At 52.8% G+C, this 27955-nt stretch overlaps 1 protein-coding gene and 1 pseudogene across 2 annotated transcripts in view; one reads left to right on the top strand and one right to left on the bottom strand.

Moving 5' to 3' along the window:
• Positions 1-2804: 2804 nt before the first annotated feature.
• Positions 2805-16890, top strand: LOC308659014 (golgin subfamily A member 2-like; the record flags this gene model as incomplete). The annotated part of the gene is made up of 27 exons (XM_081312026.1): positions 2805-2816; positions 3638-3760; positions 4964-5044; positions 7010-7117; positions 7389-7432; positions 7551-7614; positions 7920-7979; positions 8160-8240; positions 9098-9136; positions 9403-9465; positions 9555-9648; positions 9742-9848; positions 11673-11731; positions 12048-12189; positions 12600-12689; positions 12796-12903; positions 13074-13161; positions 13572-13909; positions 14144-14257; positions 14590-14835; positions 14916-14991; positions 15189-15277; positions 15536-15754; positions 15835-15937; positions 16032-16138; positions 16218-16374; positions 16457-16890. The coding sequence occupies 27 exons, from the start codon at positions 2805-2807 to the stop codon at positions 16669-16671; spliced, it is 3027 nt and encodes a 1008-aa protein (XP_081168152.1). The 3' UTR covers positions 16672-16890.
• A 2393-nt stretch (positions 16891-19283) lies between these two features.
• The window catches only part of LOC308657995 (dynamin-1-like), a 35807-nt pseudogene continuing 27135 nt past the window's right edge, over positions 19284-27955 (bottom strand). Inside the window, exons 16-23 of the transcript XR_014024300.1 lie at positions 26523-26632; positions 25660-25771; positions 25215-25226; positions 24743-24913; positions 22928-23169; positions 22371-22585; positions 20168-20204; positions 19284-19337 (exon numbers count right to left, since the gene is read on the bottom strand). The product of XR_014024300.1 is annotated as a dynamin-1-like (transcript). The remainder of the gene's footprint in view (positions 19338-20167; positions 20205-22370; positions 22586-22927; positions 23170-24742; positions 24914-25214; positions 25227-25659; positions 25772-26522; positions 26633-27955) is intronic.

The raw sequence follows: 27955 nt of genomic DNA, 5'->3' as shown, positions 1-27955 counted from the left end.
AATTGGTATTTTTATCTGTGAAATCACCTAAAAGTTAATAACATAAAGAAGGACATGACTGAATATTTTTGGGGGAGTGGTTATCCTCAGTATTTTCTTGAAAATGAAAGATGTTAGAAGGCTACAGATTTTTTACAGTACTTCTCAGCCCACAGTTAGACTTCTAGTGAATTTTCATCCCATACATCTTTAGACATTGCTTGTTTCCACTGCACATAAGCATTGCCTCCTCTTGGCTTCTTGTCACTGGCCAGTGAAGAGCAATCTATCCTCAGAAATCTATCGGGCAACCACATGGCAAACATATTTCTCAAAGCATTTCACCATTTACACTTAAACCAAATATGTATCTTTCCTACCAAATAAAAATTTTAAATTAGAGGGATGTTCCTATGAAATTTCTGCAGTAGACACAGATCTTGCTCTGAGATTTAGAAGATGACTACAAGTAGTGTTGTTTGTCGAGAAAAGCACCATTATTAAAAGTGAAATTAATTTTGACTTAAATGGATCCTACATCAAACTACAATGCCTACTAGTTTAATACACTCCCAACACCTAGGTATCTTGCCTGTGGCCCACTCAGGCGATGGAAGCCGAGTTCCCCTGTGTGAGTAGGCTGGCTGAGAAATACGTGAAAAAATCACACAATACAGAAAATAGTTTTAAAGTTGTAGGGGGGAGGCAGGGTGGCTCTTTGACCTTAAGGGTCCAACTTCGACACTGGAAGGAGAGCCCCTGTTTGCTGTATTTATATGGGGGAACTTCAAAGGCTTTCTACAGAATGTTCTTAGCCAATTAAGGCAGGAGGTGGGCTGTCCCAAAGGGTCACGCCCAACTCCAGATCTACAGAAGATCAGTCTTCTAGCCCACTGCAGACTGAAGTCCCATGCTTTGTGTAATCCATTAAGTGGGAGGTGCCACAAAACACTGTGCAGTGCCAGACCAAACTCTCCTTGGCTCAAGGCCAAGTGAAAATACTAAATAGCTCAGGAGTGGCTTCCCACACAGGTTAAATACCCTGTATCCAAAATGCTTCAAACCAGAAGTCTGATTTTAGATATTTAAATAGTCCAAAATCTGAGAAGAATATGTACACATATATACATTTGGAGGGGAAAAAGCAGCTGAGGCAGGAGGGGGAGGCCAGCACAGCCCTTTGAAGACTGGAGGGCAGGAGGAAGGGAAGGGACTGCGAAGTGACCTGGGATTTTTCAGCAGAACAGATCCCGCTGGGAGAAGTCGTTGAGGAGGGCTGAGCAGCGTGGGCTGCAGTGGGATGGAGAGGAGGGTGGGGCACCGACATACTCACAGGGGATCGGAAGGCCCCGCGGGAACTTCGGTTCTGTCCGGGTTCAGTCCTAGAGAGAAGGCCGAGGGAAAAAGCTTGGTGGGACCGCAAGCCGCTTGGAAAGGAACGGGGAACCGTGGGTGCAGGAGGAGCAGCAGTTGGGAAGTAGGGGTGACCGGACCGGTGCTGCCGGGAGCTACACTCCCGGAATCAGGGCCGGGACCCTCGAGGAAGGAGGGGTTGTGGGAAAGAGTGCCAGGAGGGCTGGGTGGGGGGTGCTGAAGGGGATTTCTGAAAGTCCGGGGAGGAGCTGCAAGGAATCAGGAAAGGGACTAATGCCAGTTCCTCACCCACCTCCTGAGCCCCGGGGTCCGAGGCCCCCGGGCCGGGAGGTTCTGTGGTGCAGGAGGATCCAGGGCGAGGACTGGAGAGTGACGCCTCAGGTGCTCTGGATGAAAAGAATTCGGCGGCCGCAGCCAGAAACCGTCGCACGAAAAGCTGCGCGCGCACCCAGCGAGCGCAGCCCCCGCCCCTTCCCGGAGTGGGCGGGGACAGCGGCTGCGCGCGCAGCTTTCTTTGTGACTCCACCCGCCCACCGCGGCTCGCGGTGACCTGGCCACGCCCCTCTCCCCGTCATCTTTCTTGTTAACCAATCAGCTTGGGGAATTTAGGCCACGCCCACCACCCACCACGGACGCCTAGAACCGCCCTGGATTCGCTTCATTCCGCTTTAGCCGCCGGAAGAAATTTCGCGTTGGTTGCTGGGATCTTGGTGATGTGGCGCCCCCTACTTCCCCCTCCCCGCCCCGGTAGGTCGGAAGAGACCAGACAGAGCAAATTGGCCGTGGCCAAGAAAAAGGTAAAACGCGCCGGGTCGCGGCCCCTCGAGCCAGACAGACCGAGTCCTTCCGACGGCCGGACCGTGGCCAGAGTCTGTGCCATTCCTGAGGTACCCGGGGCGAGCCCCTGGGCGCCCCCCAGCTCTCCCCACTAAAGTCTTCTCAGCCAGCCCCGCCCCCTCAACAGCTCAGCCCCCGCCCTCGCCAGTCGCCCCGGGTGACTTTGGCCGGTGACTCCAGGGCTCCCCGCTCCAGGCGCGGCCCCGGCTTCCTGCCGCCCCAAATTGGATCTCCCTGGGCTCCCTGGTGGTCAAGGACCTCGGTCCCAGCCCTGCTTTCCCCTCCCCCACCGTGGAGTAGCGACTCGGGCGTCGGTAGGGAGGAGTGGAATGTAGTTACGTCACAGTCCCCCTCGGAACTGTCATTACCACCGCCATTACCACCGCGAGCTCGGCCTGTGATCTTCCTACCTGGTCCCATAAGTGTCTTCACTCCCTTTGGGCTTCTTTGGTCTGGGCACAGATTTCTACCTGGAAGGGAACTCTCAGGTCTGTGGGACCTAGTGCTGAGAGGTTTTAGGCTCCATTACTTCCAACTCACACAGTGATAACTCAGAAAGCCTACACACTTCACCAATGAGCTAATAAAAACGTTGACAGTATCTCCCGGTGACCATGGAAGAACAGGTTTGGGTTCTTCCTAAACCTGGGATTTTTCTCCCAAGTGTCTACCTTCCAGAGTGGCTTAAAATTTTTTTTTTCCCCTGACATCTTTACATTCGAATTCCCTGAGATCTGGGACCAGGGTGCCCTTCATTCAGTGTTTGCTGGAGTGAGGTCTGTTTGTCTAATGTGGAACAGGTCCTGGGAACTGAGCTTCACAGTTTGCATCTTCCCCAATTCATCTTCACAACTTGGGGTGCAGAGTGCTCTGGGATAATAAATGTGAGGCATCTCTCTGAAGCATCAGTTTATTTTCTTGAGAGCGATTAAACATTAATGTATATAAAGATGACATTTGTATATATTTTTAAGATTGTAATAGACCTCTCTGAAATGATATTTGGGTTGTGCTCTGTTGCCAGATTTGCTGGGGCTGTGTCTTTACTGCCTTCTGTTAGAATATGTTGATTTGTAAAACTTTGGGAAGTACAGAGGTATAAGCAGGACTCCAATATTTGGCTTCTGAACCGCCCAGTGTACAGTTCCTGCTTGCTTAATATTTACTTATCCACCCCTACCTCTGGCTTGCCCCTGGGAGCTGCTGCTTTATGGCGAACTCCAGAGCTGGGAGTCAGAAGATTGAACTTGAACTCCATTATTGTCTTTATAAAAAAACTTGATGTTTGTAGTCCATCTTTTCAGTCCTTAATCATTGAAACACCTTGTGACATTGTTGATGACATTATATCAGATGGTACACATAAGAATATTTTATAAAAATTATAGAGGAAGATGTGAATGTAGGGGCTAATTCTCATGAATGTCACTGCTTCTCCTTTTCACAGCTGAGACAGTATCAGCCGAAGAACGGTCTTGGTGTTCCTGCAGGAGTAAAGAAGAAAAAAAAGATAAAAAATGGCAGTAGCCCTGAGACAACCACTGCTGGTGGTTGTCATTCACCTGAGGATGTGAGTTTTAGCTGGTCAGGCTCCCAGGGATTGGGGGTTCAAAGGGCAGAAAAGGGTAATGGTTAAGATTGAAGAAGTGTAAGGTATTGGTTAAGAATTCTGGGTTTGAGGGCCGGGGCTCTAGTTCCAGTGGCAGAGCACTTGCCTAGCATGTGTGAAGCACTGGGTTCAATCCTCAGCACCACATAAAAATAAACAAATAAAATAAAGGTATGCTGTACATATACAACTACAAAAAAAAAAGAATTCTGGGTTTGAGGGGCTAGGGTGGTAGCTCAGTGGCAGAGTGCTTGTCTACATATGTGAGGCACTGGGTTCGATCCTTAACCCCACATAAAAATAAAGACATGTTGTCCATCTAAAACTCCAAAAACATTATAAAAAAAGAATTTTGGTTTTGAGAGCTGGGGGTGTCTCAGTTGTATGAGGTCCCTGGGTTCAATCCTCAGCACTGAAAAAAAATATATATATGTATATAGTTTTTATGTACACTTATGAAGCTTAAATGAGATTTATTGTTTTTATATTTATTTCCTAATAGAGAGTTAGGTTTGGAGTAAACATTCAATAAATGGTAGTTGCTATTTGGTTTCCTCAGCCTCGGGGGCCAGGGGGAAGCCAGGCAATTGAGAACAGCTGCTTGCCATCAGGCTCTTCTTTTAGGATGCATCACTGCAAGAGCCCCAAGCTCCAGGATTGGAAGAATGTCTGAATTTTGAGTCTGTTTTTGCTATTAGCTTGCTGGGTGACCTCAGAAAATTTATTTTCTTCCAGGGTCTCAGTTTCCTTATCTGTAAGATGATATGGTTGGATTAAATCATTGTCTGTCAAACTTAATTTTTAGCTCTAACTCCCTGTGTTCTAGTGAACCCTTACTTGGGAGTCTGGTTTTTGAAATGGAGATGGGCGTATGGAGCTCTTCCAGATTCCGCCCTTCATCCTAAGCCTGAGGAGAGGGTCTCATGTGCATATTAAGACTTGCACTGGTCAGGTAACTTGACTACATCACTCAGAATTTTACTATTTGCAAGGCAGCAAGTAGCTTTTTGGAAGGATGGCACAGTCCCTGGTATTGGTCTCCTTTGCTCTTCTAGCATTTCATTTTCCTAAACCAACTTCTCCCTTCCCTTGACTTTCTTGCCTCTCTCTAAGCCACTTCTTTCTTTTCCCCCACCCTTGTTTTTCCCTTTTCACCTCCTGTAGATTCAGGACATTCTGAAGGTGCTGGTGTCCGACCTTAACCATTCCAATGGGGTAGCACTCCCCCCATTGGACAAGTGGAAGGTGAGGCAGTGCCGAGACCACCCTTTGGCTTCCTCTCTCCCAGCTGTGCATGCCTCTGAGCTTCTCTGGTTTGGGGATCATTTGCCTCTGGCTTATTTTATGTTGCTGCCATTAACCCTCAGCCTGCTTACATCTGCTTCTTCACTTGCTTTGTTGATTGGGCTTTTTTCCTTCCCCACATCTTTTATCATCTTGGAGAAGGTGAAACATACCTTGAAGACTAAAATTAATTTGGGAATAACTTTGAGAGAGGGTGTGTGGAGCTTGAGCTTTTGAATGCCCAGTGTGGTGCTTTCAGACTGGGAGAGATTAAAAAACAAAACAACAGCAAAACTTTTTAGGTCTTGTCCTCTGTGTGTCCATCCCTAAAAGATCATTAGACCTTAAAAGTTTGTAATTTTCTTGATTGATTACTTCATTGGGTTTGACATTTGGGAATGTAAGGTTAAGAAAAAGTGAGTTTGCATTATAGTTGCAAGGATTGAGGCTATTTTGTTCAGATCAACTAACTGTAAAGGATGTGAGGTTAACCAACAGGTGAATGACCAGAACACTCTGCCCCTAATCTCTCTTAAAAATCAGAGGACACCTGGCCATATTCATTTGGCCCTTCAAAGCACAGGCACTTTGTTAAACAGAGGCGAAAACAGACACAAGATAGGATGCAGGCATAGGGAGGAGAGGCTTCTGAGAGAAGCTAGGGAGAATGTGGCACCATCCCAAATACTTAAGTGAGGGGAAATTGGTTCTGAATGGATTCAAGGATGGAGGAGGTGGCCACTTTGAGGCCACTTCGAAGATTAAAGGTGAGTAACATTCATGCACATGGAGAGTGGGGAGGCAGAGGGAACGGAAGGGTCATGGTCAGCATTATGAGGTCATTATGAAGTCATAGAGGACCTTTCAGGAATGCAGGTAGCTCAGTCCTGGGGCAGGGTCTGGGTACACAGGGCTGGGCATTGGCCTCCATCGGATATTGTATTGGAACTTTCTCTTTAGCTAACTTGTCCAAGGACATCTGCCAAGCCAGAGCAATAGAGCTAAGACAGAGCCAGATCCTTTTGGAACTGGGCATAGGGAGAGGGATGACGGGTTGAAGAGTTTTCCAGTCATCATAGCTGTTCCCACCCAGGTGGTCAGGTCTACCCAGGTGCTATGACTCACTTTGTCAACTTGGAGGATACAAAGTGGCATGTGAGGTGGGAGCCTCAATAAGTCCTGCAGCTGTGTGTCTGGCGTTTGCTCTAGTGAGGGGCCAGCCACATAGGGGGATGTTTTCTCATCAGAAAAATCCTAGTCTGTGCTAGTGTTCTGAGATTGTGCACCCAGCCTGTGCCCCTCTGTTGTGGAGGTGAAGACCTACTGTGTTTCAAAGCCTCGCTGCATCAATAACTGGTTCCCACAGAGGTTTTCTACTCTAGGAATGCAGAGATGGGATTGCAGTCCCCTAAGTAGAGATAGTGGTGTCTCCAGAAATGGGGAATAATGGAGACAATGTGATTTCTAGTAGAACTAGGTTATGGTGAGGGGAGTAGACTATGACACCAAGTCCATCACCCATAGTCTCTGGCCAGCAGAATCCCAGGGTTAGGGTCACAGTAATTCTCTAGAACAGTGCATTTCTTCTCCCTGACTTGGCCACACTTTCCTTCTACCTGCTGTGGCTGCCATTGGCCCAAGCCTGTACCACCTTTTGCTGAGCCCCAGGGAGAACAAGGTCCTCAGGTATTTAGGAAGGGGGTCATGCAGCCCCTGCTTTGATCTTTGGCTGGCGGAAATGCTGCCAAGCAGTCTGAAGCCTGGGCTAACGGTATCTATACCCCCAGGTGCTCCCAGCACATATGACTATCCCTCTGACTGCAGCAACAATGTCCTGCCTGCTCTGCACCCTTGTGTCCATAGCAATGAAGCAGGTTCTCTCCTATATGGCCCCTGACCCCCTCCCCCTGCTCTGTTCTGTGACAGGCACCCAAAGACCACACTGCTCCTGCACCACCAGCTGCTGATGACAGCGTGTCACTTGGCCGTGTCCCTTCTCCAGGCCCTACTCTCCCTAGCCTGGAGTCACCTCAGGTTTGTTCCTTTCCCTTTTGCCCACTATCTTCCTGTGTGCTTACTCATCCTTTTCCCAAAGGATAATGCTCATACGGACTCTCCTCTCTTCAGGTAGCTTGGTCTCTATAGCCAGGTGCTCTTCCTGGGGACTGGGGTGGGGAGGCCAAGACACGGCTTTTCTTTGAGGTTTGGGAGATGGAAAGTTATTGGAATGAGGTTGGCTCACCCTATCCCTGGGTGATTTTTACTAGAAGTTGAATGACCACGTCATGTGTTTCTTCCCAAACAGAACCATGATGCCGACATTGGTCCTAATATTATGGATGAAACAAAGTGAGTATCTCCTACTGGGGCAGCAGACCCTAGACCACAGGAGTCAGGGATGGCCACCACCCATGAACTTTTTCCCATGGAGCCATCTCTACCCCTGACCCTGTGTCTCCATCTCTAGGACTTTCTCATCAACCGAGAGCCTGCGACAACTTTCTCAACAGATCAATGGTCTTGTATCTGAGGTACCTAAGAAATTAGGGTCCATAAGGGAGCAGAGGTGGGGAGGAGAAGTTCAGATAACGGACTGGATATATATGTTTGATGCCATCATTTATTCAGGTGCAAAAAACACAGATGAGAGCTGCTTGGAAGGGGGAATCCTGATGGGAGCATAGGAACCCTGAGAAGTTGGCATAAAGGGGTTATGGGAATAGGGGTCCAACATGGCCAGGGAAGATTTTGCTAGTTGAAAGGAAAGAAAGGAAGTCAGAGGGCTTAGACATTGAGAGGAAATGAGCATCTCCATTGGACCTCTCATCTCTTCTAGTCTACATCGTACATCAATGGAGAAGGCCTCTCATCATCTGCTAACATGAAGGATATGGAGGTGAGTGACCCTGGCCCTTGGCCCAGTGACCCTGAAGGCCAGCTCCTATCTTCTCCCACAGTGGGGCCTGGGTGCCCTGCTGCCAGCTGAGACAGTCCACACACCCCCCAACCCTAATGATGCTCTCTCTACCTCTTCCCCCAACCCTCCTCCAACTCCTCCTCTCTGCATGTGCCTCAGAGCCGGTACCAAGAGCTAGCAGTAGCCCTGGACTCCAGCTATCTAACAAACAAACAACTCAGTAGCAAGATAGAGGAATTGGTAAGAGTCCAGTGGGATCCCCTGGTTTCATGCTGCCAATCCTGGGCTCCAGTTTCCCTTGGGGCTCTGCAGTAAGGGGCTGGGGGCCCCTGGTGCCAAGGGGAATGGGGTGCTGGGGGGCCTAGGTCTCAGCTGGAGAGACCTCAGAGCATAGAGCATTCCGCATGGCTCTTTCTTTTGCTTCCCTCTCTGTGTCCTCTCTCTCCTCAAGACCATTTCTTGAGTCCTTGCCCCACTTGCCCTGAGGTTGTCGCTCCAGGAAGAGCCTAAGCCTAAATGGCTGTCAGGAGCCCCACATACTGCCCTGGTTCAGTCCTTAATTTGCTCTCTTTGATTTTGGACTAACCACTTCTCCCTGGGGTTGAGTTTCCCACAGAGGTAGAATTAAAGGGAATCAAAGGTCCCTTTCAGCTCTGAGCATCATAGACTTAAAGGCTCATTGGAATATAAGCACCAGGGAGAAGAGGGGTCTTGTCCATCCTTCTTCTTCCTACAGCCCTACTGTTCAGAATTTTACCTGGCCCATAGGATGTGCTCAGTTGCCGAGGGAACGCACCCTCCTGAGTCACAAGCTGCAGGGGGTTGTCTTTGTTTCTCCAACTCCATTTCTGGAGATTTATGGTATTGTCCTTTAAAGAGAACTCAGATTCAGCCCCTCCCTTGCATAGCTGTGAGCGAACACCAGTCAACACCCAAATTCTCTTTCTTTGGGAGCTTGAATTAGTCAGTTCATGTCCCCATGGGATCTAACAACTTCTTTTAGACCCATCCCTGGCACTTGCCTGCCCCATCCTGATCTGGAGAGTGGCATAAAAGGGATCAACCTCAATTACCTTCCTTTGACTTTTCCCCCGCAGAAACAGCAGAACCAAGACACTCTGGATCAACTGGAAAAAGTAATGTGATTTCTGTGTTTGCTTCTTGCATGGCTCCTGGGATTGGGGTAGGACTCAGGTAGAGGCCGCAGTCTTGTCCTGCCCACTCCTAGCCTGGAGAAGGCTCACTGCCCATCCCCCCATGGCCCACCCTGTCCCACTCAGGGTACCTCATACTCAGGTCTCATTTGTGGGCCTGCTTGGGCCACTGAGGTTCTCTGGGGCATGGTCTTTGCTGTTACATCTCTGCCTCCCCCAGTAAGAGCTGCTTCTTCCTCTGCCTCTAGGAGAAAAAGGTGTGTCAAGAGAAGTTGGCAAAGGAGCAGGGAGCTCTAAGGGAACAGTTGCAGGTGAGTTGACAGTGCCATGTGTCCCCTATGTTCCCTGGAAAACACCTCTTTCCTCCTCCTCAGCACTTGTTTTGGTTTTTCTCTGAAAGGTTCACATCCAGACCATAGGAATTCTGGTGTCTGAGAAAGCAGAATTACAGACAGCCCTGTTTCACACTCAGAACGCAGTCAGGCAGAAAGCAGGTGGGAGTCTGGGGACCTCTTCAGCCTCTAGTCTGACACTTTGGCGGGCCTGTGGGTAATTTCTTGAGGCTTCATCTCGACTTCTCATTCCAGGAGAGTCTGAGGGTCTTGCTGGCCATCTGCAGTCTTCCCGACAGCGTGTGGGAGAGCTGGAACGGACTCTGTCTGCTGTCTCCACACAGCAAAAGAAGGCAGACAGGGTGAGCCCAGCCTCCTGCCCCGCCACCAGCAGCCTAACCTTTCCAGTGCAGGAGTGAGCATAAAGGGCCCTTCTGTGGATGGAGCATCTTGCTGCTCAGAATGCAGCATGGGCCGTTTCTTGCTGCTTTGTGTGGTGTGGTTGGTAGTGGAAGCCTGGGGATGAGTCAGGTGCTCTGCACAGTGAGCACTGGATATGGAGCCCTGAGTGTGGGAAGCCCACCATGCCCTTAGCCTGCTGTGGCCTCTACCAGGTGCTAGGAGAAGGGATATATGATGCATGGGCTGTGAAGGTTCCCAAGAACTTAGTATGTTTTCGTTTGTGGAGAGAGAAGGGGGCATGTGTGTAATATACATAAAACATGTCTGGAATACATAAACTCAGGGAGAGGAACAGGGTGGCTAAGACATATTTCACTTCTTTTTTTTGTGGGGGGGGCGAGTACTGGGGATTGAACCCAGGGGTTCACATCCCTAGCTCTTTTTATTTTTTGAGTCAGGGTCTCAGTAAGTTGCTTAGGTCCTTGCTAAGGCTGACTTGTACTTGCAATCCTCTTGCCTCAGCCTCCCAAGTCTGGGATTATAGGTGTGTGTCCCCACACCTAGTGACATTTCACTTCTGTACCTTCTGCGTTTTGGACTATGTGAATGTACCATCCAATCAAATTGTGAACAACAGATTTAACTTCCTTTCTTCTAACTATACCCCCATCCCTGTGTGGGGACCAGGGTGTTCAAATTTGAGCTCTGCATAAGTGATCCCAGACAGGCCACTTAGCTTCTTAAAGGCTGTGTTTCACCTACAAAATGGAGATAACCAGTAACTGCCTCATACAGTGTTTATAAAGATAAAGTGGGATCATTAGCATGATGCCTGGCAAAGCACTTAGTGTAGATAATTACAGCTAGTAGTAATAACAGTAGCACCAGTATTAGATACAATTGTAGATCTTTTATCTGTTAGATCTTTTTCCCCTATTGAGTTCTTTCTTTTTTTTTTTTGGTACCGGGGATTGAACTCGGGGGCACTCAACCCTCAACCACTGAGCCACATCCCCAGCCCTATTTAGTATTTTATTTAGGGGCAGGTTCTCACTGAATTGCTTAGTGCCTCCCTTTTGCTGAGGCAGGCTGACTTTGAACTCTCGATCTTCCTGCCTCAGCCTCCAAAACTGTTGGGCTTATAGGCGTGTGCCACCATGCCGAGCCTTACTGAGTTCTTATTCAAAACAAATGAGTAATCAAGCAGGGTGGTGATCTGGTGATCTCCTGTGATCTCAGCACCTTGGGGAGCTGAGGCAGGAGAATTACAAGTTCAATGCCAACCTCTTTGTGAGACTCTGTCTCAAAATTAAAAAAATAAAAAAGGCTATGATAAAGCAACCCTGGGCCAATCCCCAACACCAAAAAATAAACAGATAAATAAAAGTCAAAGCAAACAAGAGGGCTTGGGATGTATTTCAGTGATAGAGCACTTGCCTAGCATGCTTTGGGCGCTGGGTTTTGTTGTCAGCACAAGGAAAACAACAAATCAAGGCTGAGTTTGGTGGTACACTGTTAGTCCCAAGTACAGAGGAGCAGAATAATCATTTGAGCCCAGGAGTTAAATACCAGCAGGGTTAACGTCTTGAGACACTCCCTATCACACAAATCAAAGCAAACACACATGAAAACATAAATGAACCCTGGGCTTAGCAATGCCTTGGACAACTGTCAAGTGTGATTGAGGGTGAGGAAGTGTCACTCTGGAATAGTTACTGTGGTTAGAGTGCTGGCTGCCTCTTTGGCCTGCCAGGTCCAGATCCTGACTTTTTCTGTATTTGCAGCACAACAAGGAGCTAACCAAAGAGAGAGATGCCCTCAGGCTGGAGTTGTACAAGAACAAGTAGGAAGGGGAAGGAGAATGGGCAGTCCAGGACTTTAGTGAGGTTGTGGGGGTGGGGGTGAGGGTGGGAGGTGAACATGGGGAGGAGGTTTTATAGGCTTGGATGTGTCCAAAGCCAAACTGTAGTCCCAGCCTTTGCCTCATTCCTGGGGCAGCCTCAGGCTACTCGTATCTTCTCTGTGGTCTGTCACCTGTGACTCCTGATTCCTGGAGTCCCTTCTAATACCATGGTTCTGTGGCAAGGGCAATGGGTTGGTCACCGAAATTTCTCTTCCTGTTCTTGGTACATTCCTTACTGTGCTGCCTCTGACTACAGCATAAATAACGAGGACCTGAAGCAGCAGAACTCAGAATTGGAAGAGAAGCTCCGTGTGGTGCTGGCAGAGAAAGCAGCTATGCAGCTGGGGGCAGAGGAGCTCCAAAAGAAGCTGGAGATGTCTGAGCTGCTGCTGCAACAAGTAAGGCGGCAGCCCCAGCAGCCCCAGCCCTGGCCCCGTGCGGTCATCAGGGTGGCCTCCAACCAAGAGCTGGAAAATTTGGGTTCTTGTCTGGTCCTGCCATAGAATCTTCCAGAGATGGTTAAAAAATCCACAAATGGGAGCTCTGCCCAGACCTGTGGAATCAGAATCTCAATGATATGGCTTTTTAAATTTTTATTTTTAAATCATCTTGGTTGAACACCATCATGTTGTAGATTTCCTGTATATGGTTATCCAGGAGTCTGTTCCCTCTCCTGAGGGTTCAGCCAGCACTTTTATTATGTGGTAATGACCCTGAGTCGTACACTGATCTAGTTCACACCCTATGGAGGCATCATGTGGAACACCTGGGCTCCCCAGATCTAAACTTCTCACTTTCCCCACTTCAGTTCTCTAGCCGGTCTGAAGCCCCTGATAGTAACCAGCAGTTACAGCAGGCCGTAGAGGAGCGGGCACAGCTGGAGAAACATGTGGGGCAGGTAGGCTTTGCAGAGGGAGGGATATGGGAGGAAGATGGCTCCAGGTGGCCAGGAGCAGGTAACAACCAGTGATAGCCTTCCTAATTTCTGTACTCATTCTTGTTAGCTGATGGAGTCACTGAAACAACTGCAGGTGGAGAGAGACCACTATGCAGAGAACCTGAAAGGAGAGAGGACCATGTGGCAGCAGAGGATGCAGCAGATGTCAGAGCAGGTGAGGCCTGACCTCAGATGGCTTGCTGGGTTTCCCTGGTGCGTCCTGCTGTGGAGTGCAACCAGGAGAGGGGTCCATGTTCTGGATTTTTGGAGGTGGGGGCAGAGAGGGAGTCGGGGCCAGGGTCCTCCATGCCCTCCCTCTGCTCTTTCCCCCTGTGCCTGAGGCAGCTGCGCACATTGAAGGAGGAGAAGGAACAGAGTGAGTGTCGGGTTCAGGAGTTGGAGACCAACTTGGCAGAACTGAGGAGCCAGATGGGTGAGTGGGGACGAGGGTCACCTGGAGCCGGAGTATGTCTGAGGGCTTTGGGGGGGTGGCTTAGACTACCTCAGGGAGAGGAGTGATTTCAAGGACACTGTGGCAGAGGGAAAGGGGTCTGTGCCAGAAGATGTATGGCAAATCTTATCACCTCTCTGAGCCAGCAGTGTGTCCCCATCTTCGGAGAGGGATGGTGTGCCTACCGCCAGCCTCCCACAGTTGACTTGAGCATGGCAGTGTAAGGAACTATATTGGGAAATGACTTGAAGGATTGACCATCATGTAGGCATGAGGAACTATTAGGAAGGCAAGGTTTGGAGTGAGGAGCCTGAATTAAGAGCTGTGGACCCACGAAGAGGGTTCTGAAAAGCCAGAGGTCCAAGTCCCTTATTGTGTGCTTCCTTTCTCAGTGGAGCCCCCACCCGTGGAGCCCCCAGCAGGGCCCTCAGAGGCAGAGCAGCAGCTGCAGGCAGATGTGGAGCAGCTGCAGAAGGAACTGGAGAACCTGGCTGGACAGCTCCATGTCCAGGTGCAGGATAACAATAGCCTGAGTCGCCTGAATCGTGAGCAGGAGGAGCGGCTGCTGGAGCTCCAGCATGCTGCGGAGCTCTGGGGCGAGCAGGCAGAGGAGCGCAAGCAGATCCTGGAGAGCATGCAGAACGACCGCACCACCATCAGCCGCACGCTCTCCCAGAACCGTGAGCTCAAGGAGCAGCTGGCGGAGCTACAGAACGGCTTCGTAAGGCTGGTGCGTGGCCCATGGGCTCACAGGCCTTCCTCATCAGGTCCTTCTGGGCCTTTCTGTCTTGGCCTTCACCCCACCCCGCCCCCCACAAAATGGTGGCTGTGAAGCACCCTGCGAGCTAAAGCCTCGCTCAGGTGTCTGTGGGGGGAGGGATAACTCTCTGACTGTGGCAGGTGGACACCCAGGCCTGGGGTCTCTAGCTGCATTGTATGGCACTGATTCCTGCTTTCTGTTCAGACGAATGAGAATATGGAGATCACCAGTGCGCTACAGTCAGAGCAGCACGTCAAGAAGGAGCTGGCCAAGAAGTTGGGTCAGCTACAGGAGAAGCTGGGAGAGCTAAAGGAGACGGTAACCCTTGCCCCATGTGCCCTCACTGTAGGGGAAGAGACAGCCATGATGAGAGGCTTTAATGCTTCACACCACTAACCCTGGTTTCTTTAGCTTCAGTTACTTGGCACTAGTAGGGTGCACTTAACAGATGTGTGTGGCTCTCTTTGCTTTTCCACATCTGTGGCCTGAAGTTCCCGTGGTAGGGAAAGATGGTTACAAAATGTGAGGCTAAGTGTTGGAGGCATGGGGCTCTGTTACCCTCCACCACTAACCACCACCATCACTTATGGGCTGGGATCAAGAACTGGAAGCAAGTGACATTTGCCCTTACACCCAGGGCCTTCCCACAGGTGGAGCTGAAGAGCCAGGAGGCTCAGGATCTGCAACAGCAGCGAGACCAGTACCTGTCTCACCTGCAGCAGTACGTGGCAGCCTATCAACAGCACGTGGCTGCCTATCAGCAGCTGACCTCCGAGAAGGAGGCGCTACACAAGCAGGTTCTGCTGCAGACTCAGCTTATAGACCAGCTGCAGCATGAAGAGGTGCAGGGCAAGATGGCAGTGGAGATGGCCCGCCAGGAGTTGCAGGAGACCCAGGTGAGGGGGCTGCTGAGGCCGGGCCCCTAAGTGGAGGACCTGGCCATTCTATGCCTTCTCACTCACTTCCCAATCCGTAGGAGCACCTAGAAGCCACCAGTCAGCAAAACCAACAGCTACAGGCCCAGCTGAGCCTCCTGGCTCTTCCTGGGGAAGGTGAGTGAAACTGTCCCAAGGAGGGGAGCCTGAAGAGGGACTGTGGTGGAACAGTGTTAGAGGAAGCCTTCGGAACGTGCTGTTAATCTCTGGGGAGGCTGGCCCAGGGGTACACAGTGAGGGGTCAGAAGTGGACCCTTTTTTTCCTGGGCCTCCCCTTGGGTTGTCTGAGGGATCCCTCTGGCTCTCTGCAGTAGAAGATGAAATGGACGAGGAAGAAAAGGAGGAGGAGGCTTCTCGGCCCAGTTTGACCATCCCAGAGGACCTGGACAGCCGAGAGGCCATGGTGAGCTGTGCTCTTCTGTCCCTTCCCCAGCTCGCCTTTTCTGCCTCCCTCTGTGGTCCTTCTGGATGTCCTGATACCTTGGTTTTTCCCACTCCCATTTCCGCCAACACCCATGCCTCCCGTGGAGACAGGGATTGGATACGTGCCCCCCTAGGAAAAGTAGTGACCCACTGAGGCCCAGGGGAGGGCTGCTCTGCTCTCTGCTCCCTGGTTTGTCCCGAGCATTTCTTCAATAAAAAGGACATGTCTTGCCTCTAGGTGGTATTTTTTAATGCGGCTCTAGCCAGTGCCGAGGAAGAGAAGGCACGGCTGCGCAGGCAGCTGAGGGAGCAGCAGACACACTGCCGGCGCCTGGCTCATCTGGAAGCCACATCCCAGAGTGAGCCCACAGAGCAAGCCCTGGTCCCCAGGAGTGGGGACAATTGTGTGTCTGGGGAGAGCACCCAGGCTCTACAGATGGCCATGGAGAAGCTGCAGGTGAGAGCCTTTCCCAACAGAGGAAGTGTAGATACAGGACAGTTCCCTCCTGAGTCCTGACCCTGCTATTTTGGCCTCAGAGCCGCTTCCTGGAGGTCATGCAGGAGAAGGTGGAGCTCAAGGAGCGGGTGGAGGAACTGGAACATCGCTGCATCCAGCTCTCTGGAGAGACGGACACCATCGGTGAGCCCAGCTGGGGCCCAAGGCATTGGGGTTTGCATAGGGGCCTGTTGGGGGAGCCCCAGCATCTGAGTCCTGTGCCCTGCCCCCCCTGCAGGAGAATACATTGCCCTCTACCAAAATCAGAGGGCAGTGCTGAAGGAGCGCCACCGAGAGGAGGAGGAGTACATCAGCCGGCTGGCCCAGGACAAGGAGGAGATGAAGGTAGGAGCACCTGAACATCTCTTCTCTGCAGGCCTGCAGGCTGGGCTGGGGCCGGGGCACTGAGCACCTCTCCCTTCAGGTCAAGTTGCTGGAGCTGCAGGAGCTGGTGCTGCAGCTTGTGGGGGAGCGCAACGAGTGGCAGGGCAAGTTCCTGGCAGCGGCCCAGAGTCCTGCTGAGACCACCACTCCAGAGCCAGCAAGCCCCCAGGAATTTGGAGCAACTGACAAGCAGGGTGGTGAGTAGAGACCTCAGGACGGGCTGACAGGAGGAGCAGCAGAGGGCTGCCCCGTGCTCAGAGGCCTTTCCTCTCTCCAAAGACCTTCGAGAGGTGAGCCTTGCTGACAGCGTGGAGCCAGCACAAGGAGAGGCTGGGGCGGCTTCTCCCCCTGAGAACCACACTGCGCAGCAGATCATACAGCTGCTGCGTGAGATCCAGAAACCCCAGGAACGCCTCGGCCTGGGCACCAACCCCTGCGTCCCCTTCTTCTACTGTGCCGATGACAATGATGAGGTTAAGATCATGGTCATCTAAGTCGGAGGCCGGGGAGGAGGGGCCAGGGACTTTTCCCCCACCTGTCCCTTACCCCCCTGTCCCTGCCATTCCTTCCCAGTTACCCTTTTACCCTTAGGACTAGCAAGTTAAGACCCCTAATAGGGGACAAACAGGTGCAGACCCTTTGCCACCTTGGCTAGGGCTGAGTCTTGATTTCTGGACTCTTGCTCCAGAAAGAGGGCCAGAGGCTCATAATTTTCTAGAGGGGCAGGGCTCTATGGTGGCCCCCTTGCCCTCACCAAGCAGTCCTTCATTTAGAGGGCTCTATCCTCTTACAAGAGGTACTTTGAGGCAGGCAAGTTGGGCAACATTTTCACAGCCCTTAAGATGGGGCTCACTGTAGGTGGGGCTGGGGCAGAGTCTGGCGGGGGCAGTCCTCCATTCAGCAGGGCTCCCGTCTTAGAAGCACTTTGGCAGGTCAGCTGGGCAGCATTCTCATGGGTCTTCAAACATTTAGGGTTACTGAAGGCTAGGCGAGGGCAGCGTGGGCGCAGGCAGTCCTGAGGGCTCCCATCCTCAGAAATATCTTGGGCAGGGCCACTGGGCAGCATTCTCAGGCCTTATGACAGTTGAGGCTAACTGTAGGCCAGGCAGGGCAGAGGCTGCTGGGGGGGGGTGGGCCTCCCCTCCCCTCCCCCAGTGTACATATTGTACCTGTGTATCATTTTGTAAATTCTGGGGTAGGACTGCCCCCTGTATCATAGTTGGAGCTGGCAAATGGAGAGAAGAGTCTAATAATTATTTGGGATTGGGAAATTTATTTATTGATAGCATAGGACAAAGGAAGGAGGCAGGAATGGGGTTGTGGTGCCCTGGTGATGCAGCTCCTGTTTATTTTGCTTTTTATTTCTGAATAAATGGATTTAGCCATACCACTCAGCCTTGGGTTCCTGTTTGCTTCCCTGGGTCCTGACAGCTGGCAGCACTAAGCAGGGAGTGGTCCTGCCAGCAGAGGGCAGGCTTCTGGACTGCATGAAGTGTGCCTAGCAGGGCTGTCTGCCATCCTCCAAGCCTGTCCCCTCTACCCTGCTTGGTGAAGCCTGGAGGATTCCAGGGTGATCACCATGGGGGCTCTCAGGGCAGTCTTGTCCTAATGTGTGAAGAAGCAAGGTTTATCTAACAGTGGGGAAGGGTCACAGGATGCAACACCTAAGGGTGTCAACTTCCAGTCCAGACTTACCATCCCCTGGCCTCTCCACACCTGGGAGCCTCTTCCTCCTGGCTGTCCCTTCAGAGTGCCCACCCCAGCCACAGGTTCTCCCTCTAGGCTGAGTTTGTGGCCCTGCCCCCTAGTGGCCACAGCCGGGTTCACAGGATGAGAAGTTCACCTCCAGGTGCTTTAACCACCTTCACACTCCTTACAGCATACTAGCCATGGCCCTTCTTCACCCAGCCCGTGTGCAGACCTTCCCATCCCAAGCCCCACAGAGAACACAAGCCAGCAGAGGACACATGTTTCCCCACCATCCAGGAATGAGTTTTATTCTCAGCCGAGAGACAGCAAGACTGGAGGCCTTCAGAGAGCCAGCAGCTGCCAGCACAGCGCCCCCATGCTTCGAGCAGCAACAGAAGGATGGCTGAGGGGGCTGGCTGTCCACAGGCCAAGCAGGACAGAGAGGCTCACTGAAGGTGGCACACTGTGGAGCCGGGGACATCAGGGCGACAGCATTCCCTTGTATTGAGGCCACACGACTCCACAAGGAGATAGCATGGTGACTGATTCCCAACACTAGAGGCACGGCTGAGTCAGCCATATATATGTATATATATGTATAGAGTATTTATAGATATTTATAGAACAGGGCAGGAGCAATACCACAGAGGGACACAAGTTTTCACCAACGTCACACCTGGATGTGTCAGCTCACCACTACAGCAGACTAAGTCACAGATGAAAAGGGATGCTTTGGGGCCGGGGTGGGGGGGCCACTGTCAAGTCACAGAGCAGCTGTCCAGGCAGGTTTGGAGAGGGAGGTCTCCGAGGAATAGGAGGGATCTGGTTAGAGGTCGAAGGGGGGCCTGGGGCTCTCAGGACGGGACGGACTTGCCTGACCTGATCGGCTGGCAGTTGGAGAGAAAACCAAGAGAAAACGAGAGAGAAAAGGAAGGAGAGAGCTGGTAAGGCAGGAGCAGCCACGCCCTGACAGGTGACACAGCTGTGGGCGTGGACAAGGTTTCTGGAAAAGAGGAAATGGACAGATGGACAGATAGGAAAGGGAAGGCAAATGGAATGGAGGAGCTGGAGGTGGCTGGGCCAGCGCTCCCAGTTAGCCTGGTGCAGGCAGGGCAGCCCTATTAACCACACACACAACCTTCACTCGCCACCCAGGCAGTGCTCCCACAGTTCAGACATGAGCCTGGCCCTGGGGCCACCCCCACCTCTGATTACCCTGTGTTCTACCCCTAGCCTCCACAGCAGCCACCAGGCTGGAAAGAAGACTTGAACCAGGAGGGCAAAGCTAAAAGGGGTGCTGGAGGGGGCACTGGAGGCCCCTTGGTGATCGGAAAGCCCAGGAGTCCTCTGAGGGGACCTGGGGGGAAGGGGAGGCAGGCAGCCGGATGCCAGTGGCCAGACTTATAAGTCTAAGAGGGGAGCCTCAGCTGGTCCGGGGGCTGCAGGTCGCGTAGGTGAGGCTGGGCCCTTCCTGCTGGGGAAAAGCAAAAGAGTGAGAGTCAGTGGCCAGGGAATGGTGGCAGGTGGGGTCACCGGGCCCATACTGTGGCCTGGCCAGGTGGAACCCAGAGACTGACTCGCCCAAGTTAGCAGACACTGTTGTCTGTACTCTCCCCAGGCTGAAAAGTGTAGGTCACCCTTAGGAGCAACAGGCCAAAATGCGGGAACCCAGGGCTGGCTGAGCTGCTTCACCTGGGGCTGAGGACTCTGTCTTCTGTCACAAGGAGGCAGGGAAGGGGGCTCTGTGTCCCTGCCTCATCTGGACTGACTGTGTATAAGACACTCAGGCTTTCAGAAATCAAACAACCACAGCGTCCACTCAAGCCCCTGCCCTGGGGAGGACTTGGTTCCCAGAGCTCCCAGGCCAGGAGTAGGATGCCATGCCACAGCTACTGGCTCAGACTGGGGGCTGGATGTGGAATGCCCAGGATAAAGTTCAAAGGCCTCTAGCCTCCTCAGAGATCAACTGTGTGCACAACTCCTCCAAGGTCCCAGCCCGTTCACCATAAACCATGAGCTCTCTGGCCTCTTGGTAGCTCCAGAGAGCACCCACATCTGCCATCTGGGGCAGGGAGCCTGTCCATGGAGACATTGGGCAGCGGTGCTGAGTCCCAAGGCTCGCTAAGAAGGGAGGTAAGAGAGCCAGCTGGCAGAGGACAGAAAGGAAGAGGGAGTCTGGAGCTGCAGAAGGGAGAGGGAGGGGGGCCTGCTCTGAGATCCCAGGTTGCACCCCCCAGCATGGAGCTGGTGCAGTGGGGTCAGACACACCGTTCATGCAGCAGGCTGAGAGCATGTACCTACCGTGGCTGACATTCCTCAGGGGTCACTGATAGTGATTCTGAAAGACAGCACGAAATCGACAGGGCAGTTCACACGCACAAGTCGGGCAGGCCTGGGGGCAGGGGACACGCACACGCACACGCCCGGGCGTGCACACACATGCTGTGAGGCCCCACGGCCCTGCATGCACATGCTAACACACATGCCCACAAACAACACGCATACACCTCCCTCCAACCACCTCCCAGTGCCCAACACTCTTGCTGGTTGGCTCGTGCAGCATGGATCTGGGGCATGCAGCCACTTGGCACACTGAAGCACACGCGTGGGCTGTCACAATACAGAAGCTTGCCTGCACACAAGGCATTTGCACCAGCTCCCTGCGCTCTTGTGCCTAATGTGCTCACAGGGCCACTGCACGGCTCTACAAGGGAAAGGCTTGCTTTCTAGGGCCCAGCTGTCATTTCTCTGTCCAAGAGCCTTCCATGGCTCCCTACTGCTTATAGCAGAGTCCCAAGTCAGTCTCTTCTATGAAGGTTCTCCAACCTGCCCCACCTTATCCACACTTTCCTTATTGTCTGTACTCTGCCCAGCCAGCAGCTCTCCTTAGTGTAGTCCACACTAAATCTGCCCATATGTCTTCTCCCAACCCAATGTCCTCTGGATTCTTTACACCTGAGCTTTGTCTCCATCATGCCCCATTCCCCACTAAAGTCAAGCTGCTTTGAAGAAGCTCCTTCAGTCTGCTCCTTCCCCAGGCAGAGTCATCATTTTCCAGATGTTTCCCATATATCATTGAGAATGGAATTAGAGCAGGTACCTGATCTGACAGTTCTTATATGTTACACCTCAGCAGGGACCTGGGCAGGTGGAATACCCATAAGAGTCTGAGCTCACATTGGCAGTTGGCAAAGTGCTCCTATAGCCACATGTGTCGTTTGGCATCCCTACAGCCCTTGTCTCCCTTGATCCCCACACCAACCCTGAGAGAAAGGCAGAAAGTTAATTATCATTCAGTAGAAGGGAAACTGAGGCCCAGGGAGGGAAAATGACTTGTCTAAAACTAGGTCAGGGTGAACCAGCATTTCTAGACTCCCAGTCCAGTGCTCCTGCCCAGTGCCACGCAGCTTGCCTTCACCCCATCTGCTTTGGTCATCATATCCTCAAAGAGCAGGCCCCATGCCAACTTCATTTGGGTATGGGAGGCTAGAACTCCCGCCCCACCCTCCAGCTATCTGGAAACAGATGCTATTGGTCTGGGTTTTTCCTCAGAGAATGTGGCCAGTGGATATAGGGCAGACTAAGTGAGATATTGGAGTGAACTTCCTTAAAGAGGATCATGGATGAAGAAGGCAAAGTCAGGACTGGGGGTATGGCTCAGTGCTGCCTGGCATGAGTAAGGCCCTGGGTTCCATCCCCAGCACTGCAAAAGAAAAAAAAGGAGCAAAACCAAAAACCAAGGGAAGGAAAGAATACTTTTCTCTAGAAATCTCTGGTATTCTGGAATGGGACAGCCTATACCTACTCCTACTCATTCCCCACCCCTACCACATTGGTCCAGAGGAGGTAGGAAGGGCCACCAGATTGTCCCATGGCTTCCAAAATCCTTCCCCACCTGCTTCCTGTCCTACCCATGCCTGGGTTCCACTCACACTCACACCTGTGTGCACGCCCACACACACATTACATACCTTGCTGGTCACACAGTCGCAGCCTGGCCTCTCTTCCTGTGGGCCAGAAGCTAGACACCACCCTGAGACAGACAAGTCAAAAGAGGGCTAGAAAACGGGGGATCAAGTAGCCCTGAGTGTAACAACACAATCCTCATGGTCCACAGAGGAAGGTTCTGGGTTCAGGTCCCTGGGCCTGAGCGAGGCTCACCAGGAGAAAGGAGGACGTAATGGAGAACTGAGAAGAGAGGAGGAAAGAAGGCAATGTTTGGGGGGCCAGAAGTGAAAAAAGAGTGAAGCGCCATGCAAGTGCTGGAGAGAAGGGAGCAGGTGGGATGAGCCCCACAGCCGTTCCCAGAAAAGAGCACCTCCGGGACTCAGCTGGCTTCGCCAGCCCTTGGCCCCACGTCCGTGGCTCCGGCACTGGGGACCCAGTGCCTGGGATGCAGCCGGTGGGCTCTGGCGACCGGGCAGCTGCTCTAGAATCCGACTTCATCTCCCACCCGGCCACGCCCACCCGGCGGCCTCTCCCGCTGCAGTCAGACCCTACTCACCTGGGGACCCCAGGCGGGGCGCGGTTGGGGCGCGAGGGCACCTGGGGAGGGGGGCCGAAGGGGTCAGGGGAAGCCCCCGGCCTGGAGGGCACGGGGGGCGCCCCCCCCAGGGCGGACCCAGCAGGCGGAGGCCCAGGAGCAGGCCCCGCGACCCGGGCCGGGCTGGGGGCACGGCGGGGGCTCGGCGCTGCGGCGTGGGGCTGGACGTGGGCGATCTGCGGGCGACAGGGACAGAAGAACCCGAGGTGAGCCCTGCCCCAGCCTGAGGCCCCGCCCCAGCCCAGTGCCAGCCACGCCCATGCACGCAAGCCCCGCCCCAAGGTGGTGGAGGGAGCTTAAGCCCCGCCCCTAGCATCACCAATGATCCGGCTCCGCCCCGCAGCCAGCGCTCCACGGCAAGCCCCGCCCCGCGTTAAGCCCCGCCCTTTCTACGCTCCGCCCCTCGCTCGAGGTGGGAGCCGCCTCGGCGACTCGGGCGCGCCACTGCCCGGTCCCGGCCTTCCTCCCGCGGGCCCCGGGCTTGGGGGCTTTGGGGCCGTGGGGGCCGGCCCTGGTACCTGCGTCCGGCCGGTACGCTCTGCACCTGCAGCCAGGAGTCGTCCACGGGCGGGGGCATAGGCGTGCTGACGGTGTTCGTGTTGATGTCGCCGATGATGCTGAGCGCCTCCTTCAGCGCGTGATACATGCGCAGCATCTCGTCGCGCCGCTGTGCCTGCTCCGCCGACTCCTCCATCAGTGTGTTCTGGTCCCCGCAGGAGTACAGGTTGGCCAGCAGCTCTGAGAAGATGAACTCCTTGTTCTGCGGGCGAAGAAAGGAGGAGCGTGGGACCTGATGCCTGTGCTGCCTTGCCTTCCCCCCAGGCCCTGCTGGGGCAGTGCGCCCGACTGGGAGCGAGATTCAGTTTTCAGTTGCGACTTTGAGCCTAACCTCGGGGATTTCCTGCCCCACTGCACTGCACTTTTCTCAGAAGGGGACCGTGAACTCCAAGGCGGAAGAGTCACCTGTCCAAAGTCACAGATCTGGGAAGAGACTTAGAACCTAGTATGCCACGAGGACACACTTGCCTATTCAGTTTTTTTGAGCCTTTCCAAGAACTTTCATGCTCCACTAAGGAAGATAACAGTTTAAAATGTTCTGAGCCCTTGACGGCGCTCAGCAGTCTTCAGCGCTGTTCTGTAGCAGCTGTAAATGTGTGCCTGGACTGAGTGAAACGCGAGTCTGTGCATGGGGATACGTTGTTAATGTTCCCCTTAAAACCTCCAGGTGTTATTCTGCACAGGCTTTGCGTTATTCATGGCTGAGATTTTGACACCCAGTCTCATTTACTCTTTATTCAAATACACGTGGAGCACCTGTCCCGTGTCAGGCATTGAGTTGCTATACACTGTATACGCATTGAATCTATCATCAACATCTATACTTTACATGTAAGGAGACAGGCTTAGATTGGGTAGCTTATTTGCCCAAAGTCACACAGGGAATTTGTGGCAAAGCCAGGATTCAAACCTAGTTCTACTTCCCTGGGGACCTGGTTTTTCACTAAGCCACAAGTTATGAAGGAGCTGGAAAATGTCTGGGGGTTCTCAAAAGGTGCTGCTCTTGGAAAACATTTATGTATGTTTGGGACAACTTGGCTATGTGCATCCGCTTTTTCAATTGTAAATTTCATGAAATCTAAATTTAGATCATTTCCAATGGAAACTTAATATCTGAATCGGATTTGGAAAAGTATGTAAAGTATCTTGCTAATATATTCTAGATGAGTACATACTGAAAAGAATATTTTTGATATCATGGACTTAAAATATAAAGTTTTGTTTTCTTTTGGTCGTGTGTGTGTGTGTGTGTGTGTGTGTGTGTGTGTGTGTTTTGCTGGGAACTGAATCTGGAACCCAGGGCCTTAAGCATGTCAGGCACAAGCTCTACCACTGTACTATATCTCCAGTTTTCTTTTCACATTTTTTTTTTGGTACTAGGGATTGAACCCAGGGGTACTTTACCACCGAGCCACACCCCCAGCCCTTAAAAAAAATTAATTTTGAGAAAAAGTCTCACTAAGTTGCTCAGAGCCTTGATAAGTTGCTGAAGCTGGCTTTGAACTTGTGATCCTCCTGCCTTGGCCTCCCAAGCCACTGGGATTACAGGCCGGTGCCATAGTCCCCAACTACTTTTTTTTTTAACATGGCTATTAGAAAATGTAAAATTATAGACTAAATCCACGTTATATTTCTGTTGGACAACTCTGGTCTGTACATCACTTCCCTTTTGAGACCTGGTCCCCTTGGACTGGCCAGTGTCTCCCTCAGATTGCCTTCCTCCCTGGTCCCATGGGAGCACCCATCCCCCCCACCCCCTGCAGCGATGCATGCACATTGTTAATCATGAGGTGCATGATGGTCTTGGGCATGAGGTCCCGCACTGTCTTGTTGACAATGGCCATGTATGAGTCTACCAGGTTCCGGATGGTCTCCACCTGCCGTTCCAGCTGTGGGTCCATGGAGTGCATGAAGCTGAATGAGCCATTCCCCTCCGACTCGCTGGCCTGCCATTGGGAATAGAAGGGTGTCGGCATGGCCACATCTGGGCAGCCAGGCTGCAGGCATACCAGGACCCAGCCCTCCAGAGCTCTCAGGAACACTGAAGCACAGAGAGCAGCGCAGGGTTCTGCCCACCCCTGTGCCTCTCATTCAGCCTGTCTCAGTTCTGACTCTAGTGCCTAGACTTAGCCTCAGTTTCCCCATCCAGACATTAGAGAAGGACATCTCAACTCCCCTGTGTAAAGATCTGGACAGACTGATACCAGGCTGGAGTGCCTGGCAGGAGACAAGGGAGGGCACACTCACTTTCTCCTTGTCCTGGGAGGCCCACACCAGAGCCACAGAGGCCACCACATCAGCATTGCCACCGCCGCCACCACCAGGGAGCACAGACGAAGCAGACACACAGAGGAAAAGAGGAGCAATTGAGTGAACCCAGGGCACTGCACCCCAACTCTATGACGACTCTAGACACCGCCAGAGCAAAAGCAGAGAAGAGAGGCAGCCACAAGAAACCGCCATCGAGTGAAGGGGTGCAGGAAATGCCATCTGTGGCAGGACAGGGGACACACAAGACCGCCACTAGAGAAGGATGGGAGGATCAGAGCACTTAACTCTGGTGGGGTGGGGGTGCCTGCTCTGTGAACCACATAAGGGCTCAGAAACCTGGCACGACTTGGCCTCTGTGAAGGGGAAGCCCTGAAGCCTACTGTACGTAGCTTGTCCCTCCCCTCCCTGCCCTTCCTCTCACCCCAACATGCTCGGGGTACACGCCAGCCCTCAGGAAGGAGGCCTTCCAGCTGTCCACCTCCTCCTGTGTCTCACAGGCCAGTTCCAGCTGCCGATAACCCTTGTAGACATTCCTGCAAGATGCAGCAGGCGGGGAGGGAAGTGGGGTGGAGCCCCACCCCTGGGGGTTAAGGGCAGACCTGGACTTTGAGATTGTCACACTTAGGGTCCAGCCCTGGCTTTGCAGTATCCCAGCTGTGTGACTCCAGGCAAGTCCCCTCCTCTTTCTAAGGCTCAGCTTCCTCATCAGCAATGATTGTTCTCTTATGGTTATTGTGAGGCAGAAAAGTACTTGGAAAGGGACCAAGCCCTGAACCGTAGGGACACTAAAGCATGCTGCCATGGCTTGGGACTCAGACCTCTACTGGAACCTTCCTGAGGACTTTCCCAGGGGAAGTGGTGCTAAACCCTCATCTCTGAGTAGTAGAGGCCTGAAGGCTGGGGTCTGGGGTTGTGGGTGAGAGGCCTGGTGCTTCCACTGGCCCCAGGAGAAACTGGGCAATGCAAGAAGGGACAAGGTCTAAGCAGGACTCTTCTCTGTCCCCAGTGCCTGTCAGAGCATCAGTGCAGATCAGGCATTAAGCAACTGACTGAAAGGGAGGGAGGAAGGAAGAAGGAAGGGCAAAGAGAGGAAGAGGAAGAGATCCAGATATGATGTCCAGAGCACAGGACAAAGTCAACAGTTGTGGGTCAAATAAATGGCTCCTTGTGAACCTCGGGCAAGTCCTGCTCTTTCCTGGAAAGTACCCAGTTTCTACTCAACAGGAGTGTTTGGGGGCTTGCAGAACCTGGGGCCTCAGCAGCCCGGCTGGGCCAGGCAGGTACCTCTGCTCTGTGTTGAAGAGGGCAAATATATGCTTGCTGGACATGAACCCCTTCTCCACATCACGCAGCTTCAGGTTGTCCACAGACAGCATGCATTTCTTCTCTTTCTCCTTTGGGCAGAGGGAGGAGCCACGGGTGAGGTTGGCATGCCATGCCTCAGTCCCCAAGTGTTCCACACTGGTCAGCACCTAGCGCTGAAAAGTACTTGGAAAGGGACCAAGCCCTGAACCATAGGGACACTAAAGCATGCAGCCCTGGCTTGGGACTCAGACCTCTACTGGCACCTTCCTGAGGACTTTCCCAGGGGAAGTGGTGGGCTTCTGGGTGCTAGTCCCTCCCACCACACAGGTGCTGCCCAATAAAACCTGTGGGACCCTGACTTGAATTGGCACCACCAGCGCCCCCTGACTTCAAGCCAATCCAGCAGCTCTGCATATACCCCAGAGCCCAAGGCACTGGGGAGGCAGGAGAGGCAGGGGAGGCTGAGTGTGGGTCCCACAGCCCACCCTAAGCGAATCCTGGAGGCAAGCCAGGCCAGCCCCAGGCAGGGATAGCTCACATGAGTCTTTCTCACCCCTGGCCTGGTGGCCTCTGACTTCATTTCCTGACTACAGAGACAGGGAAGGGGGGCCACCAGCCTGGAGCTTCAAAGGGCCAGCTCATCCCACTCCCCCAGCTGCCCATGTGTTAGCAATCAGACACATAGCACAAGCCCAGAGATGGAGTGTCTGTGGTTGTGCACGTGTGTGGTTACATTTGTGCAAGCACAGGCAAGCCTAAGCATGCATCCTGTCACTGTTCTGTGGGTGTTCATGTGTCTGTGGTACAGAGGTGTGTGCACGTGTGAGTGTGACCATGCTGTGTATGGGTGTGGATGTGTGCACACTGTGGATGTGGGGCAGTTGTGAATGGCTGTGTGTTTGCGTGCATGTGCCCACAGGACCTGTGCGTGGGAACACAGATTTACCTACATACAGTGTGTGCAAGGGGCTAAACATGGTTGGCCTGTAGTGTGTATCTGTGAACATACATGCATCTGTAGGCTGCTGTATCCCAAGGTGGGGTTCAGGGATCTCAGGAGAAGGTGTCCCAGGCCAGGGCTCCAGGAGTAGGAGGGGTTTCTGCTCCACCCAATTGCCCACCCAACACCATGGGACCTGTGTTGGAGGGATGATCTCCAGGGGACTCAGGATTTGGACAGGAAAATCACTTAAGGTCCAGGTAGGGAAGCTGGGTTTAGGGGGACTTTGTTTCCCCATCCTGGTGCGTCATCCGTCATCCTTTCCCCCATCACCCCCACACCCGATGGGCCCATGCAGCCACATAAAGCCCTCTTTATGCCAGGCGGGTGGCCGCTAGCCCCAGAGGGCCGCTGGGGGAGGAGAGGAGGAAGTTGCACACACGGCCAGGGAACATCTGGAACCGTTCGAGGG

Source organism: Spermophilus citellus, assembly GCF_964194105.1.
Source record: "Spermophilus citellus genome assembly, chromosome: 10".
Classification (NCBI taxonomy): Eukaryota; Metazoa; Chordata; class Mammalia; order Rodentia; family Sciuridae; genus Spermophilus; species Spermophilus citellus.
The sequence above is the reverse complement of the archived record's forward strand: the minus strand, read 5'-3'. Positions and strand labels throughout refer to the sequence as shown.